Raw genomic sequence first — 17,994 nt, forward strand, 5'->3', positions numbered from 1 at the left:
CTGGTCTAGTAGGTAATGAAAATGCACAACCCCAAATGTATATTAACTGCCCCATTTTCCATGGTGGGAATCATAACAAATGCTCTTGGGAAACATGGGCATTCAACAGCCAGGGGAGGCATCTATGTCAGATCTGGTGATAATACTTAGCACTTAGATAACTTTACAGACATGACTTAATCCCCACAACCCTCCAGTCCCCTGAGGTAGGATGGTAAATATTATCTCAAAGGGGGTGGCACAGACAGGACAATGCAACAGATACAGAGCTGGAACAGAGTCCTGCAATGCAGCAGGATTGGGCGCTAAGAGATCCAGGCCTGAAAATCTGCTTGGAACCCATACAGCCATGAGTTAGTGAGAAACCAATATGTTCTCTGGGCTGGGGAAGGAAAGACTGTAGACGTGGGGTGGAAAGCTTTGTGTAGGAGCCCGGAGAAGAGCAAGCAGTGTGGGAGTGGAAGAAATTGCTCAGTGCTTCGGGGGGATCCAGTAGTTTTGGAGGGTCAGAGGCCTATTTAATTTTAATTTGCCCCTTTATTAAATGACTTACCCAAGCCCATAGATGTAGTCAGTGTCAGAGCTAGCACGAGCCTCAGGAGTTGCTGACTCACAGTCCTGTGATCAGACCACTACCCTTTTCTAACCTACATCAAGGACCTCCTTCGTTCTGGTTTTGTCCTTCAGTGGTTGCTCAAGTTTGTACAGTGCCTTAAATGTGTCCCTTTGACATCATCTTTACTAGCCATCAGGAAAACAGCTGTTCTACTGTTCCCTGTAGTGTCAAATATCACTAGGACCAAGGAAGTCTGCTCAATGGTTAGAGCACTAGACTAGGACTCAAGAGATTCAGGTTTGATTCCTGGGTGGGCAAGTTACTTCCTTTCTCTCAGGGCCTCAGTTCGCCACCTGCATAATGATGATAACACCACTCCCCATTTGTTAGTCTCTAATAGGGTGACCAGATGTCCTGATTTTATAGGGAAAGTCCCGATTTTTGAGTCTTTTTCTTATATAGGCTTCTATTACTCCCCACCCCCGTCCCGATTTTTCACACTTGCTGTCTGGTCACCCTAGTCTCTAAGGTGCTACAAGGACTCCTCGTTGTTTTTGCTGATAGAGACTAACATGGCTACCTCTGAAACACTCCCCTTGTCTGTCCAGTTTAGAGTGTAAACCCTTTGGGGTAGAGACTGCCCCTCCCCATGTTTGTACAGAACCCAGCATAACAGGGCTGTATTCTTGCTAATGCAAATGACCAAAGTCTTCCGTTAAATAACAAAGGGAACAGCCTGTGTGCGGTTCTGGGTATTGTGGAGGCTTGTGCAGAGCGTGGGGGGAAGCAGGGGGCGGAGTTCTTGTGCAGTCAGCGCGTGTGTGTGGCTGACTCACAGACACTGAGGTCACTGATTGCACAGCGCCCTGCATTAGCATTTATGATTCGTCCCACAGCAGCCAACTTCTGTTTTGGTCTCTGAGTTGTAGAGAGCAGTCGCGGGCAGAGCACGAAGCTGACGTGGTTTCCTCCTCGCGCTCCTTTTTAATGTCTTCAGTCTGGTTCAAGAAGCATTTTCTGAAAAGCGGATCCTCAACAAACCCAGGGAACACCGAGTCCCTCGGGCGGGGGGCGGAGCAGCAGCTGCCAGCTGCCTCCCTGTACAGGCGGCCCAAGTTCCTGCGCGGAGTCTGCTCCGGGGAGAGGCTTCCGGGCAGCCGGCCTATTTACTGCCCCCCCCGGGACAGGCCGCTGCAGTGGGGGACGGGCTACGCGGAGTGAGTACCCTTTGCTCGGGGTTGCTGGGGGAGAATCCGGTGCTGGCGGAGCCTGGAAAGCGCGTGTGTGAGAATATAGGTCTGCTTACAGCTGGGCGGGGGAGCGGGAGCAAAACTGATGGAATCAGCAGCTTTAATGCCACAGCAGCTTTATACTGAGTGTCCTGAAATCCCAGCGTGAAGCCTAGGAGGAAATGCAAATGCCGGCACTTCATCCTATACTACGGCTTTTGTCCCCTCCCTGTGTCTCTTGTTGACCCTGCCAGCAGATCTAATGTCTAACTGGCTATAGCCACCAGCCACAGTTCTAGTAACTAGGGTTTGGGGCTAGAAGTGCTGGGAGTCCTGACCCCTGTGGGAACGTGCCAGGCTGTGCCAGGGACACAAAAGCAGGACGGGGTTAGAAAGATCTGCAAGTTTACTACACCACGGTGAAATAGGAGCTTTCTGAAAACGTGCAGAGCAGTCAAGTCAGATCTTCCCCCCCACTGCTACAGAGTAGGAAAGGGAGAGGGTTCTCCTGTCAGGGGGTGTGAGCATGTCAACAGAAATAGTGCCTGCATGCTGCTGCTCGCACAGCCCCTGGGGCCAGGAGATGGACTCCCCGAGCTCCCTTAGAGCTGCAAAAGGTGCAGCAGAGGCAGAGATGATCAGAGAACGACTGCCCAGTTAGGAGCTGCTTGGACACAACCAGTGTTGTCTTCTTGGACTGCCACACAGCAGGGCATCAGCAGCTGGTGCCAGGCCAAAGACTTCTACCCTGAAGGCTCCAGATCTTCCCGACTGCTAGAAAGGCAGCAAGAGAATTAGGATGCCATAGTATTTCCATTTCTCTCCTGCCTGTCCTCCCAGAGGACTCAAAGCCCTCTCCAGGGATCCCATCTCTGGTGAAGCTCAGGGCAGGAAGGGAAGAAAAAGAAAGGCACAGTCACTTGAAAGTGCAGGGAGAAGTTTACAGGCAGAATGTAACTATCGCTGTTGGAGTTTGGCCAGGGTACCAGTGCAAGAGAGATGACACTTTCTGGCAGCAGAGAGCTTCTTAGCCCATGAGGGCCGCATCAGGTTTCTGAAATTGTATGGAGGGCCGGTTAGAGGAGGCTGTGCCTCCCCAGCCAGGCGTGGCCCCACCCCCTGCTTCTCTCCTGATGGCCCCCCCGGCACCCCTGCTCTCTGTCCCCTGACTACCCCCAGACCCTCTGCCCCTAACTGCCTCCTGCTGCCCCATCCAACCCCCCCTCCTTCCTGACTTCCCCGCCAGGACCTCTGCTCCCATTCAACCCCCCTGTTCCCTGTCCACCCCCCAAACTCCCCTGCCCTCTATCCAACCCCTTCCTACGCTGCCTGGAGCACCGGTGACTGGTGGCGCGGATGCTCCAGGACAGGCAGCCGCGCTGCGCAGCACAGAGCACCAGGTCAGGCCTTGGCGCTGCGCTGCCCCAGGAGCTCACTGCTCCACTGCCCAGAGCATTGCACTGGTGGCGGGGTGAGCTGAGGCTGTGGGAGAGGGCAGTGATGAGCTGCCAAAATCTTAACAACGGGTTCCCTATAAAAAGTTCTGATTTAACAACGGGTTCCCTATAAAAAGTTCTGATTTAAGGGATGTGCGACAGCATGTATTTTTTGTACCAATAGGGTTACCATACGTCCATATTTTCCCAGGAGGTGATTAAGAACCGAAAAGCCTGACATGTCCAGGAAAATACAGATGTATTTTAACCCTACCTAAAGTTCTTTTTTAAAAAGATGGGGCTGAACTAGAAATGAGCTCCGTTTCACATGTGTGGGTGGTGATCAGGGACAGTCTCAATTTTTGGGTCTTTTTCTTATATAGGCTCCTATTACCCCTCACCCCCGTCCCGATTTTTCACACTTGCTGTCTGGTCACTCTAGGGTGTGCACATGTGTGGGTCCCAGCTGCTCCCTGCCCCCCCCCCCATTAAAGCAGGTGTGCAGGGTTACTGCCCTGGGAACTGCAGGGCACCAGTGGATGTGGGGCTGGCTGCAGATAGGGGTGTGGGGCAGGGCTAGCTGGAGGCAGGGAGTGACACGGGCTGGCTGTGGGCAGGTGATGCAGACGGGCGGGCTGCGGGTGGCTGTGGGCAGGGGGTGGCTGCGGGCGGCTGTGGGCAGAGGCTGGCTGCAGGCAGGGGGTGGCTGTGGCAGGGGCTGCAGGCAGAGGCTGGCTGCAGGCAGAGGGTGGCTGCGGGTGGCTGTGGGCAGGGGGTGGGGCAGGGGCTGGCTGCGGGCAGGGGGCGACTGGGGGCAGGGGGCTGGCAGGGGCTGGCTGCGGGCAGGGGCGGCGGTGGGCAGGGGGCGGCTGCGGGTGGCTGTGGGCAGGGGGTGGGGCAGGGGGGTGGCTGTGGGTGGCTGGGGGCAGGGGCTGGCTGGGGGCAGGGGCTGGCTCGGGGTCGCTGGGGGTAGGGGGTGGCTGGGACTGGCTGGGGGCAGGGGCTGGCTCGGGCTGGCTGGGGACAGGGGGTGGCTGGGGCTGGGGGCTGGGGCTGGCTGGGGGCAGGGGCTGGGGCTGGCTAGGGGCGGCGGGGGGCAGGGGCTGCGGGTGGCTGGGGGCAAGGGGCTGGCTGGGGGCAGGGAAGGTGGGGGAGGGGCGCAGATACTCACACGGGGGGGGGGGGGCTGGGAGCAGCAGGACGCAGCCGGGGACTCACCAGGCAGCAGCAGCAGGAGCCCCAGGGCCAGAGGTCCAAAGAGCAGGAGCAGCAACAGGGCCAGGAGGCAGCTCACACGGCTCTCGCAGCACAGCGCAGCGCCCCCCGGCGGCCGGGAGGAGGAATTACAGGCTTCCCAGGCAGAGCCCGTCAAAGCTTCCCTCGCAGGGAAGCTAGTTAACAAGCGGTTCTAAAACCACTTCTAAATTTAACAACGGGTTCTCGGCTCCAGCTCACCCCTGGGAGAGGGGGAACAGCAGGGGAGGGGCCAGGGCAAGCCTCCCGGGCCAGGAGCTCAGGGGCCGGACAGGAGGGTACCGCGGGCCGGATGTGTCCCGTGGGCTGTAGTTTGCCCACCTCTGCCTTAGCCTGTACTGGGGCAATGGCTTAGTGGGCGGGGAAGAATGCCCCTAGTGAATCAGTAGCATTGCTTTGTGTAGCACACAGGAGATTTCCCAGCCAAGTGCTCTCCACACCCAGTGCTGCTTAGCTGGGGAGATTTGACATGATTATAGGCAAAGGTTCCATGGTTGTAAGTAAGAGCGAAGGCAAGGGCTTAGCCCACCTTGCAATGGTGTCCTGTAAAGCTAGCCAAACCAGGCACAGGTGAATGGGGAGACAGGCAGCCTCTCAGGTGCCAGGATCCAAGCTCATCACAGAGCAATGTCAGCACCCCTGCAATTGCACTCAAATGAAGAGGGAGCCACTGTGGTCCTTAGAGGATCCATCCCCCCAGCTTTACTCATTCACGCATTTCCAACAGGCCTCAGCCTCAGTTCCTGTGCTGTCATCACTCTTCGACTATTGAAGACAAACCCTGAGCTGGTGTAAATCTGTTGGTGTAAATACACTACTTCAGTGAAGCTACGCCTGCCTCCTTCAGCTGAGGAGCTGGCCCTTCCTTTTGAATGTTCCTCCTGTCCTCTGTGGTGACTTTGTTTATATTGAGTTGCACAGGTCTACTAGAAACCTCAAAGCTGCAGAGAACTGGTCAAACGAGGCTCTTCAGAATAATTCCTAGCATTGGAACAGGCAGGCCGGGCTGCGCTGTGGTGTTGTGTGAGCCAGACTTGCAGGCAGGAGGAGGAGACATTAGTTCTTTGCTCCAAGGAAAACAGCAGAAGAATTCTGATCATGCAAATGCCAACTTGAGGAAATAAATCAATGAGGTGCTCGCTGTGCCAGCCAGGACTAGCTCAGCCCCCTCTTCCCCCCCGAAGAGCAAAGCGACTGTTTGGGCTTTGGCTGCTTTTTAGGGTTAACAATACTGCTGGTTGCAGAAGCTGTTCACTTCATCCCTGGCCAAGGAAGGGCCAAGTTCTCTGGCCTACTCTACAGTGTAAAGGGAGCGGAAACCTACCTTGAGTCTCCTGCTGAGGATTCCCCTGGTGTGGGCTGAGTCCCCAGCAGGTGAAGAGCGGGTGGAACTGGCTCCTGTGCCCCTTTCTCAGTGTAGTGGGCGTGTTTGGGGTGGGGAGGTATATGTCTTGGGCAGATAAGGGGAATGGCTGGAGCACAAAGCTTCTTAGGGCCCCAGCCAACTGACATAATTCAGAGCAGCTCCCAGGCAGCTCTAAAATGTGCCGGAGCCGGGACCAGAGCTAAAAATCAAGAGTGTGTATTGGTTCCATCTTCCCCTCTGCTGTGCCAGGTGTAAGCAGAGAATCAGGCCTGAAGCGTCTGGATGGTAATGACTGCCTGTTCCACTCCATAGAAGAGCAATGAGGGCTTAAAAGCGGTAAGACTGGCTGGACAGCTCACAGATGATGAGACTCCAGTAGTCTTGTGCTGCGACTTTACTGGGCTTTATCGTTGGGCCACATGTTCCTGTGGCTGGGCAGAGCAACTTACAAAAACCGTCTCCAAATCCTTACCTGAGCGGGTTCATCTCGGTGCTCAACACGAACAGCCCTGCACCACCCAGGGAATCCTTTGGGGGTCAGTTATACTGGCATTACAGCTGCTTTGTACTGCCAGGGTGGTGCAAGGCAGTGTAGCAAAAGCACGGGTCTGGCCCTGTTGGTGTTAGGATGTGAATACCAGCCAGAACATGGAGAGAGAGACCTTTAAAAGAGGGCACACTGGGACAGATGCAAGCAACCACAATGACCATGCAGGGACATAGACACAGCACAAGTCCTGGCGTAGGTACTAGTACCATGCCTGCCAGAAATGCCAGTGCTCCCGGAGCCAAGGTCCCAGAGAGCCCAGGCTCTAACACAGACACTCCATGCTGTACACATAATAGATTATCACACTAAAATTTTCCGTATCTCCAATCACTTGCTGACATTTATGCTCTTAATAAAAAGCTTTCTCCCTCCCAGTTCAGCGCCTTCATTGTTCGTGCAGTGACTGCATAATGACCCTGTTTGTTAAATCACGGTCACATGACACAGAGATGACTGAGGTTGAAAAGGGAGCAAGCGTGGTCTAGTGGTCAGAGCACAGGATTGGGAATCAGGAGATCTGGATTCCATTCCTTGCTCCACCTTCGCTGCGTGACCTCGAGCAAGGCCTACGTTTCCAAAAGCCTGCACTGTTTTAGGTGCCTCTGGTTTAGGGTGGCCAACTTGAGACATGGTGAACTGGTTTTCAGAGGTGCTGAGCACCCACAATTGCAACTGACTTTAGAGAGCTGGGGGTGCTCAGCACCCTGAAAGTCAGACCTTATGGATCTCAAGTGGGGCACCTGAAAATAAGTGGACACCTTTGGAAATGGAGGTCTTAAACTTTCTGTGCCTCAGTTTCCCCATCTGTAAAGGGTGTGTGTGTGTGTGTGTGTATCTAATGATACACACACCTCTGAGGTGGGACTGTGAAGCTAAACTCACTGAATGTTTATAAAGCATTTTGGAATTTTGAATGGAGGGTGCTAGAGAATTGCAAAGTACTATAATTATACATATAATCATTCAGGCTTTGCACCAGAATGGATACTGGAACCACCACCTATGTACACACCTGCACTACCAAAAAGGGCAGTGACTGTGTGCAATGACTGACATCACTGACTCCTAATGCCTGGGACACCTCCATCTCCAATAAATGACTTGGGGCTCTTCCTGGTCATTAGTTTTCTGTATTTGCTCAGACTCCTAGGCGATCCATCCCTAGAATTGACTTGCCCTTGTGTGCTTCACAAAGCATTTCAGAATCATGATTCACTGTCCCCCAAAACATGAGACTAACTTTAAAATAATGAGATTTTAAAAAGCTAAGTGTTGGATTCTTTGTATTTGCCTTCTGGCAGTTGAGCCATTGGGGATCATGTTTCCCAGTTTTTCTCTGCAGACAGGAGGGCCAGAAATACAGTTTTTTAAACAAATGCAAGCTGAGATTCTCACTATCCTATGACTCCAGGAGCTGGGGTTTGAAGAACAGCAAATGCCATCGGACTCATGATAAAAATCACAAGAGTTGGCAACACAGCAATACTATAATATTCCCCAGAGGCTCTTTACACAAGTGTCTTGGACCTCGCATAATGCCAGGTGTGTATGTCATTTCCCAGTTACTTGGAGTGTCTGTCTCCTCAGAGTCATCAATGCAGAGAAATCGGAGTTCAATGAGGACCAGGCGACATGCTGTCAGATATCTGTCAGGAGGAGGGAGATAGGCACTGAGGAGGAGCAGGACTGGTTGATTCTTTGCTCCAATCAGGTGATTCCATATGTTCTGTCTAATCTACCTGTATCGCATGTATGGATGTATGTCTAGTTCCCCACTCACCCTGGAACCTAGCTGAGTTGTCTGATCCTTCATACGCATCTGTTTGGACGATGAGTACCCTTGCCTTGGGGTTCGGCTCAGGGAGCCTGTTCCAGTCCCCGTGGGAGGCAATGGAAAGCCTCCCCTTCTGTGGGTTTTGGATTAGGCACTGAAAGAGGATATCTGAAGAAGCATGGCAGTGCCCTGGGGTGGAAGCAGCCACAGGCCACATAGCCAGAGATGGTGAAACCTATACTATCTAGATGGTGCGAGGACCACCTGCTCTGACTGTACAGATGGCATGAATCTACCTGCTGCTGCCTTTCAAGAGTCCCATTGCAGGAGACAAGCTGTTCTCAGTGTATATCCCATTGCCGTCACGTGGCCAGTTGCTAGTAAACAAATATCCTTGATATCCCTAACTATGTGGCTCTCATTAACTACTCCAACCTGTTTTGCCATGTCAGTTACCATCATTGGGCTGCTGTCAGTGGACTGTTTGTGTCTGCATCGTAGCCATGTGGGGAAAGGCAACTGTGGATGGCAAAGGATGACCAGCTCCTGCTGTGAGTGAGAAATGCTGCCTCATGGTTTTTAGCCATGCAGTGAGAGCATTAATGGTTTTGTTGGTTGGTTTTGTTAATATCCTGAATTTCCCATGAAACACTACAGGAGGCATGAACTCAGCATTATCCCTGCAGAGCACCACTGCGATTCTGTGCCAGGAGTAAAACAAGAATGTTCAGAAAACTTCCCGGAGCTCAGCAGTCTGTATGTTGGGGAGGCCAAATGATGTGCTAGTGAATCTGAAAAAGACATGGGTTATGTATATGCCATGCTGGCAGGACACATATATATGTATATATAAAATCTGTCATCAAAAGTTCCAGGCTGTGCTACTACCTGCACAGAACCCCTCTCACCTTCACTCTTCTTCTCCCACTAGTATCTGATTGGTTATTACTGGGCCCTGTTTGATGGCCACGGTGGCCCAGATGCAGCAATAATCGCCTCCAACTACTTGCATTACTGCATCAAGCAGAAGTTGGAGGAGGTGGTGGAAGGCATCACTGAAGCTCAGCCCCCCATGCATCTGAGTGGCTGCTGCATTTGTCCCAGCGACCCCCAGTTCGTGGAGGAAAAGCAAATCCAGCAGGAAGATGTGGTCATTGGAGCACTGGAGAACGCCTTCCAGGAATGTGTGAGTGATCCTTCCATTGGTACCCAGAGTATTGCACCACTGCTGCTCCTCCCATGCCCAGTATCAGGGATGGCCACAATCAATGAAGGCAACTGCTCAGGCCCCAGTGATACTCAAACTGGCCCCGTTTCTCCCTCCATCACTGCCGCTGGAGGACAATTCTCCTCATCTAGCACAGCGAGGCCTAACTCTTATCTGGTGTCCCACAAACCAGTCTGCAGTCACACTGCCCAAACTTGGATCTGCAGCCTCCTGCCGACCAAACACCTCCCCTCTTGCTTGATCTCTCTAACGCCACCCAAACACGCAGCGGTTTAGGCAACCCCTCTATCCACACTCTTAATTTGGTTTAAGAGCAGCTTATTGTAGTTTAGCTTAAACCTGATCCTAATTGACATAAACTAAACTGAAGTAAACCTGGTCCAGACCAGACTGTGTGCCCACACAACTGTTTTCACTGGGTTAACTGAATCCGTGTACATCCTGCCTGAACTAGTGCAACTGCACATATTGACAAGCCCTCAACTGGCCTCTGTTGAGACATTCAAGGGTATAGAGGAGATAGGTGCCCAACTCCCATGGATTTCCAACAGGAATTGGGAGCCTAACTTTGAAAATCTTCCCCTCAACCTGCTACAACACACTCAGGTGTCCAGCGGTTCTGAGATCTATCACGTACTAGGGTCCTGTGATGCTCTGGCAGCCAGAGCAATATCTTCATTCCCCACTATCGTTTTATCAGTTCTGTAGTCACTATCCTGGATTTAGTCTGCTGCCCTTCCTAAGAGCCACACTGCCACAGATCAGGTCACTAACTGGAGTTGTTCACACCAACAGGATGAAGTGATTGGTCAAGAGATGGAAGCTACTAATCAGTCAGGTGGCTGCACTGCTCTGGCTGCCCTCTACCTACAGGGAAAGCTCTATGTGGCTAATGCTGGGGACAGCAGGTGAGTTCAGCCCCCAGCTCATGGTGGATTTTGCAGGAGGCTCAGTGAGTGGGTACAGCATGCTGGCTTACGGGGTGCTGAGCACATGAATATGGCACACTGGGTTACCCCATCAATGGGTAAGATATATTCCTTCAGGCAGTGTGCAGCCCCTACAGAATTCCCTTGCATCCACAACGTGACAGGGTTACAGACAGACTGGCAGGGCTATTTCTAACTGGCAATGTGCAGATAGCATTGGGCTATTGAATATGAAAGGAGCTGCCAAGCCAAGGGGCCCCAATGGCTTTGTTGGTTCTAGATCCATTAAGCTGCAGCTAATACCACCTCCAGCTGGGCTAGTGTGACAAAAGCATTGTATATGTCCCTTCTTCCTGATCCTGGCCTGTGGGTGCATTCAAATACAGAGCAGGGGAGGATTTTAGAGTCTCCTCATCAGTTGTGAGTCCATTGCTTCCTCCAACAAAGTTGTGTCATTCTTAAACTGACCAGGCCAAACTCTGCTCTAGTGTAAGAATGCAATTGCAATGAAATTCTGGAAGTTACATCAACACTGAATAAGGCCAGTTGTGTCCATCTGCCCATACACCAAATTCATTCCTGGTGTAACTTTGACCTCAGTGGACTTTCACCTTCTGACACCAGTGATGAATTGGGCCCCAGGTGTTTTGGTGTGTACCTTACCCCGGGGAACAAAACACTCAGTAGGGATATAAGGGAGGAGGGAGCAGAGAGCGACTACTGCGGTTACTGACTCAGAGGAGGAGTACTGTAAATGAAGATTAAATTCAAGGTAAGAAGGCATTTTCCTGATGGCTATAAGCTTAGAACCTCCTCTCTTTTCCATGCAGGGCAATCCTTGTTCAGAAACAGAGCGTCATGCCCCTGAGCAGTGAGTTCACCCCAGAGACAGAGCGGCAGAGAATCCAGCAGCTGGTGAGTGGTGCCTTCTTTTAGCTGCCTGCATGTATTGTAATGATGAATGTGTGTGCCTGTGAGATTGTACAGGTGAGCATGTGCCTTTCACCAGCCACTGCCTAGTCAGCGCCCCCAGCATCAAAGCTCCTCCAAACGTCATGGATCGTCCAGGCTGTCAAGAGCATCATTTGTGGTGCACTGCCTCTTTGGTGCTGGGGAACTGGTAAATGCAGTATGATCAAATTAAGAAGGAGACCACCCCCTAACACCAGCTCAAGCTGGTGGTAAATGGAGCTCAGAAAATAGGGGTTCTGTCAGCCTGCACTTCAGCCATAGTAAATGCCATACTGGAAGGTAAGGGGATCAAGTCCAGACTCTACAGCCCCCAAGAAGGAGTAATGATGGCTGAGCCACAGCAGATCCTAGCGAATAATACCACTACTTAGCTCTTACATCGCATATTCAATATGTAGATCTCAGGCATCTTAAACTTAAGTGTCATTATTCCTGTTCTACTGATGGGGAACTGAGGCACCGAGCGATGACGAGACTTGTCTAAAAAAAAAAAAAAAAAGTCACATGGCATGTCAGCAACAGAGCAAGGAACAGAGCATAACCCCACTGCTGACTTCCAGCCCTGGGCTCCATCCACGAGTCCGGGGAGAACGTCGTCCTTAACCCTTGAGATGACACTTCCATTTTGATTGCTTTTCTAGGCCTTTCTCTGCCCCAAGCTCCTGGCAGACGAGTTCACCCGGTTTGAGTTTCCTAGGAGACTGAAAGGCAATGACGTAGGCCAGAAGATCCTGTACCGGGATTACTCCATGGCTGGCTGGTGAGTCTCCAACGTGTAGAGATACCCTTATAATTGCACTCCCTTCCCCGGGTGTCTGTGAGCTAACTTTTGGCAGTGAGGAGATGTGCAAAGAAAGGGGAGGTGCTGGCCTGAACCCTCTGATCCTGAATGCTGCTTGTGAGGGGACAAGTGAATTTAGCACTGGTGACAGGAGTTGGACTGATGCACTGTTGTGGTGGAGAGGGGACGTCAGGCTCCAGGGTAAGCTGCCCTGCCAATGGGCCTCAACATCTGCCCAGGGGCAACTAGCCTTGAGGAGGGAGTTTACGTTAAATTCTGGACTCCTCTACTGCGAGTGCCAACAAGGGAGACTTGAGTGAGGCAGAATCCCAGCCACCAATTTGTTTTGTCACTGCATAGCTGTCAGATGGCAACCAGTGCAAAATGCTTATGGCCAGCTGATTCCCACATTCCATCCCCCAGCCCTTTTCCTTGCACAGAGTAGGTTGGTGTTTGTACTGGCCACATGCAGTAAGGATAGAGAGACACACCTGAGTTCAGTCTCCCTGGGCACTGCTGTTGCCTCACAGGAGGCTGCTTGCCAGCCATTGGCAAGCCCTGTTCTTGTCTAGCTATGAGGAAGGGCAACGATGGATTCAGGACAAAGAAGTGACGGTCTACAGCATAAAAGCCATTCTGCACCTCATCTCTCTAGGTATATGGCCAGGAAGCCCAGTCTTGGTGCACCAGCAGGATGCAGATGGTGAGAAATGAGAGGGGAAGGGTCTGGTCTTGTCACTGAGGAACTGGACCAAGCCTCAAGAGAGCTGGGGTCAAATGCCAGCTTTGTCAGAGTCCTTGTGTAAGCTCAGCTGTATCACTTAGTCTCTGTGCCTGTGTCACAGGCAGTGTTGCGAGGCCGAGTTCACTGTTGTTGAGAGGCTCACACACTGGGTGATGGGGCCCCAAAGAAAAGCCTTGAAGTAAATGAAATGCCAGCTGATGACATATATTTATTCTAGGGGATATAAGACAGTGGAGAAAGCTGACCTCAAGTACCCTCTTATCCATGGCCATGGGAAGCAGGTAACTGAATTTGCTACAGACCCCTACCCACTGGGAGGGCAAGAGCCTTACAGAGAGCAGGATGAGACCCTAGGCCTGAAGAAGAGCCCTGAACCCAGCCCCACCTCCTGCAGATTGAATCTCCATAGCACCCCATGACCTTTGCACCAAACCAAGGTCTAGTGGATAGGTGTATTCATGTCAATGAAAACATTCCACAGGCATTTGGCCCCTCTGACTTTTTGCTCATATTGGGCCAGGCAGAATCAGACTCTGTCTCAAGGGTTCTCTTCTCTCCCATCAGTCCCATGCTCTGTGCCAAGCGGCATGTCCTGTGGCCTTTATGCAGTTCTGCCTGGGAAGGGACACTGACACCCAAAGTCACAGAACTCCTTCAGAGCACTGAGTTCTGGGTTGCTCTGACACATGGCTTTGTTCCGTTCCAGACGCGCTTGCTGGGGACCCTGGCTGTGTCGCGAGGGCTGGGGGATCATCAGCTGAAAGTTATTGACACAGACATTGAAGTTAAGCCATTCCTCTCCTGCATCCCCCAGGTAAGTGACTAGGGGGAAGTGAGGATTGTGATGGTGAACATAAGAGTCTAGCTGCCAGAACTAGGGATCCCACTTTAGCAGAACTGGGTCATGGAACCTCCTTTCTGAAGCAGCAGGACTCAGCCTAACTTGGTATTGGTTTGCATACTGCACAGCTTCCAGCAGGTGGTATTAATCCAACAGCACAGGTTGGGGCGGAGAGGACAGGGATAGGGAAAGTTTCACATATATTGGTCTGTTTTCATAGCCCAGGATTCTTTCAAAGGAGCAACCCCTTGCTCATTCTAAGCTTACCCATTCAGTGGTGCAGTCACCAGCCTTCTATAACAATCCACTAGAGTGGTGCTAGTGCCCCAGCTTGTTATAAACCATGATGACTCATTTAGTTTGGGATTCAAATGCTCTTCAGGCTTCCTGACTATGGCAGAATAGGCCTACCCAAATGGACATACCCTAGCCATGTGCCTTTAAGAAGTTCATTAAGCATGACCACCCTTAAACAGGGAAATCAAAGAAAGATAGAATTTGCTTACATTTTTGAGGCCAAACGTACTAGAAGAAACATGAAGAATACTATTTGCTATGAACTAGAGCTGATGGGGGAAACCTAAGTAAATCACTAACTGTTCTCTAGGTGAAAGTGTTTGACTTTGCTTCACATAACATTAAAGATGATGATGTCCTTGTCCTGGCAACTGATGGCCTTTGGGACATTCTGTCCAATGAAGAGGTGGCCCAGTCTGTCAGGAGCTTTCTTGACGAAAACAGAACAGACCCATACAGGTAGTACTGATCTTTTCTAGCTGTTACTACCCCATGGAGCTGGCATGGAGATGAGGGCCTCTCTCTCCCCTTGATTTGGCTGTGGGACTGCTCATGTTCATAGTTAAGACAGTTTTGAAGTCACAAATCACTCTACTCTCTGGCTAACATGTCTTGCCCCTGTCTGTTAAATTCAACTCCTATAGCATTAGCTGCTGTACTCAAACCACATTGGCTTATCCTCCCCCTCTCTTATGGAACATTGTGGCCCTTCTGTACCATCAGCCAGTGTAGTCTGGTCAGATGTTCATCAGCATTCCTGTAGCTATCCAAACTCGCTGCTTATTCCCAAGCCCATGGACCAGTCACGCTTCTGGAGACTGTAGATGTAGATACATGGGGAGGTAACATAGCTCAATGGACAGAGCATGGGCCTGGAACCAGGGGACCTAGGGATTCCTGGCTCCATCAGTCAGTAAGCCACTGACTGACCTTGGGCAAGTCATGTCACCACTTTGTGCCTCAGTTTTCTCATCTGTAAAATGAGAATATTGATCTCCTTTATAATTATGATTAGCATCTGTGACAAAGCTCTGCTTGTCTCTGTGGGTCCCCCCTTTTCTGGCAGTTTTCACCAACCTCAGTGGCTCTCTGTGACCCTCCATGTAGCCCTTCTCTCTCTAGAGGCAAGGGTCACAGCCTACGGAGCCATTTTCATCATAAGCCAGTGAGGGAGGTGAGAAGCTATCCTCCCTTGCACACACTCTGTCTCCCAGTCTCGGTGATTAATTGGAGGGGGCAAATGGGTGAGCCCGGACCCACCCTCTACTCCGGGCTCCAGCCCAAGGACCCTAATAGTATCAGCCAGGGTAGCTGACCTTTTAGAAACAGGATGCATACAATTCCCTGGGCTACTTCCCCCCAGCAGCCCCCACTTCACCCTTACCTCAAGGCCTCCTTCCTTGTGCCTGATATAGCGTGTACTGCTCAGTCTCTCCAACAGGGCAACTTCCTCCCACAGCTCCTGACATACATGCCCACCTGACTGAGAGGTTTTTACTAGTTTCAGACAGCTCCAGATTAGCTTCAGGTGTCCCACTAACCTAGCTGTCTCCACTGCTTTCTGGAAGGATCTTAATTAGCCCCAGGTGTCTTAATTCTGGATGGGTCTTAATTGGCCCCTAACTTCTACCTCTGCGTTGGAAGACCTTTGGGGGGGTTGGGGAAAGCCATAACTTTTTGCCCCTTGTGAAATGGGGAGAATGATGCCTCCTTCATGGGGATGATAAGAGAGTGTCAGTCAGGCTCCAGGTTATGCTTTGAACAATAGCAGTGCCATCTATTAAGTCCTTGAGAGAGAGATCCATGATAAACCCAAACTAATCTGGTTTTCTTGTTGCAGGTTTTCAGAACTAGCCCGGTACCTCGTGCACACAGCAAGGGGGAAGAAGAATGGCCATCACTGGATTTTGGATGACAACAGCCCAGCATCCTACGATGATATCTCTGTGTTTGTGATCCCACTATACAACAGAGATGAGGACTGTTAGTGTTGCGAGATATGAGAGAGAGATATTCATATATCCATGTAATGTTATAGGTCTTTGAGGCCTGGTATTAATGACACGTGCTTGACAGGAATGCATGCATTTCAAGTTAGCAACCGAAGCAACAACTTAAGGTGAAGGTCTATTAGAACTCTATGCAAAAACAATCTTATGTTCCAAGAAAAATACGGAAAGTCATAAAAAAAAAAGGAAACAGTAGATATAAAATTGTATAAGAATTGGAGGAAATTCAAACGCCTTGAATTATGGCAGCCTGCCCAAGATTCTCTTTGGAATTGTGCAGGTAGAAGGCTTAGTAAACAAAGGCAAAGAACGATGACAACAGAATGGACTATAAGTGGATGGCTATGATTTCTGCAGATCGGAGTAATTTATTGATCCAGAGAGTTCAGGTTTTGCCAGCTCCCCGCATCTTATGATTTTATCCTGACGGAAGGAAACTTGACTAACCCTTGGGCCCATTCTGACCTTTGCTCTCTGGTATAGTATGTTTGGGGTGTGAATGTGGAGTGAGTAAAGATTTGTTTTGTAATCAAAGAGCATTTAGAGTATTATATACCAACTCTGTGTCTGGTATCTGCTTGCCCCCCATCCTGTAGGGAGACTTCTGTTGCGGGTCTAACATTAGCATCATACAGAAGCTCTACAACTCTTGCATAATAGGGTTTTATGAGTAAGTAGCACTAAAGGAGACAGGTGTACTTCAAAGAACACTGTATGCACACTTACTAGTCAGAGGAAGAGTTACTGTATAAACCAGGTACTGGAACTGTGCCAGCTTGAGGGGAAGAGAACTTTCATTTTGCTCTACCCACTGACAAAACAAAACTGATACTGGCCCAAGTCTACCATTTCTGGCTCTCTACTTCTGTTACACATCCCCTCATTCCCTTCCAACCTCACAAGAATGGACAAGGTCTGAGGGGTAGTACTGGATATCCAAGAACATCAATTGTCCTTTTGAGGCTAACCCAATGTATGATTTAACTACAGCACAGCAGGGTCAAGCTAAAATGGGGATTGGCTCACTGAGAAACACCAATGAACAGGGTGATAATTACCACAGCCTTTGAAAGAAGTTAGAAACAGTTAAAAACTTGCCCTTAAGATGAATCATTGAACAATAGTAAGACATCTCCAAAGGAGAAACAACCAGCTTATGGTGCCACCAATTTCCTGACTGTACCTGTATTTAACCCTTTCCAGAGAAGCCAGTCAGTTACTAGAGTTGCTTTTGTTCTTTAATTCACATGGATTCTTTCTTTTAAGCACAGTTCTCCCAGCTTGTCTACAGTTGAAACACTACAGCTGTGCCACTAGTGCTTCAGAGTAGAATCTCCCCCCCTTGGCACAGGATGGGTAGGGAGCTCATAAGTTTTATTTCTGTAAATTGGGGGCTCAAGCAGACTACAGCAGCTGAGTGTTTTTTGTGAAGGTTTGTATACATTACAGTCCCTCATAGAATGCAGCAGTTGGCTAGAGCCACGTTCATGCCTCATGTATCAGGCATTGCTCGAGTTTGGGATTTACACTTCACTGGAAGAGCAGGGGAAGCTGCTGGGAAGAACTGTAGTGCTAGGTGTGGGAACTATGCATATCTGAGGCATCCAAGTGCTGAAGCAACAGCATCAAGGTCCTCCATATCAGTAGAGTGCCTCCACAGCCAATGCCATTTTAAATGGAAGATGCTGTTTGGTAAAGGAGCCCTGAATAATCCAATATAACAAAATAAACTTCAAAGATGTACAAGAAGCTTCTTGTATAAAAAGACATACATTCTTCACATATATAAGACAATTTGAATGGTATATTTTGCAATTTAATGTACATAATTGCTATAATAAAAATTATCTATATGTAAATCCATAACACTTGCTTAAAACAAAAGAGCATTGTTCATGAAACCCAGGCCTGTATAACCTCAGGGCCTTCAGCTTTCATCAGATGCAAGTGGCTCAGCTGGTTCACTTAATGCATAGATTGAAAAACCTCAAGAGAAGAGTCAGGCTGCTTGAAGTAGAGCTGATGAT

General features: G+C 50.2%; 2 protein-coding genes across 2 annotated transcripts in view; one reads left to right on the forward strand and one right to left on the reverse strand.

Annotated features, from left to right (window-relative positions):
• The window catches only part of WDR82 (WD repeat domain 82), a 140,713-nt gene that overhangs the window by 88,184 nt on the left and 34,535 nt on the right, over window positions 1-17,994 (reverse strand). The window lies entirely within an intron of this gene.
• Window positions 1,414-16,496, forward strand: PPM1M (protein phosphatase, Mg2+/Mn2+ dependent 1M). The gene is made up of 10 exons (XM_045023911.1): window positions 1,414-1,773; window positions 7,979-8,102; window positions 9,097-9,351; window positions 10,189-10,301; window positions 11,153-11,237; window positions 11,936-12,054; window positions 13,038-13,101; window positions 13,527-13,634; window positions 14,269-14,417; window positions 15,799-16,496. The coding sequence occupies exons 1-10, from the start codon at window positions 1,544-1,546 to the stop codon at window positions 15,944-15,946; spliced, it is 1,395 nt and encodes a 464-aa protein (XP_044879846.1). The 5' UTR covers window positions 1,414-1,543; the 3' UTR covers window positions 15,947-16,496.

Source organism: Mauremys mutica, chromosome 7 (assembly GCF_020497125.1).
Source record: "Mauremys mutica isolate MM-2020 ecotype Southern chromosome 7, ASM2049712v1, whole genome shotgun sequence".
Taxonomy (NCBI): Eukaryota; Metazoa; Chordata; order Testudines; family Geoemydidae; genus Mauremys; species Mauremys mutica.

Excerpts from the sequence above, each read along its gene's own strand:
- PPM1M (XM_045023911.1), top strand. The coding sequence starts at position 1,544 with ATGTCTTCAGTCTGGTTCAAGAAGCATTTTCTGAAAAGCGGATCCTCA. Across the intron at positions 1,774-7,978 it reads TGGGGGACGGGCTACGCGGA|AGTCATCAATGCAGAGAAAT; the intron begins GTGAGTACCCTT and ends CTGTCTCCTCAG. Across the intron at positions 8,103-9,096 it reads TGATTCTTTGCTCCAATCAG|TATCTGATTGGTTATTACTG; the intron begins GTGATTCCATAT and ends TTCTCCCACTAG.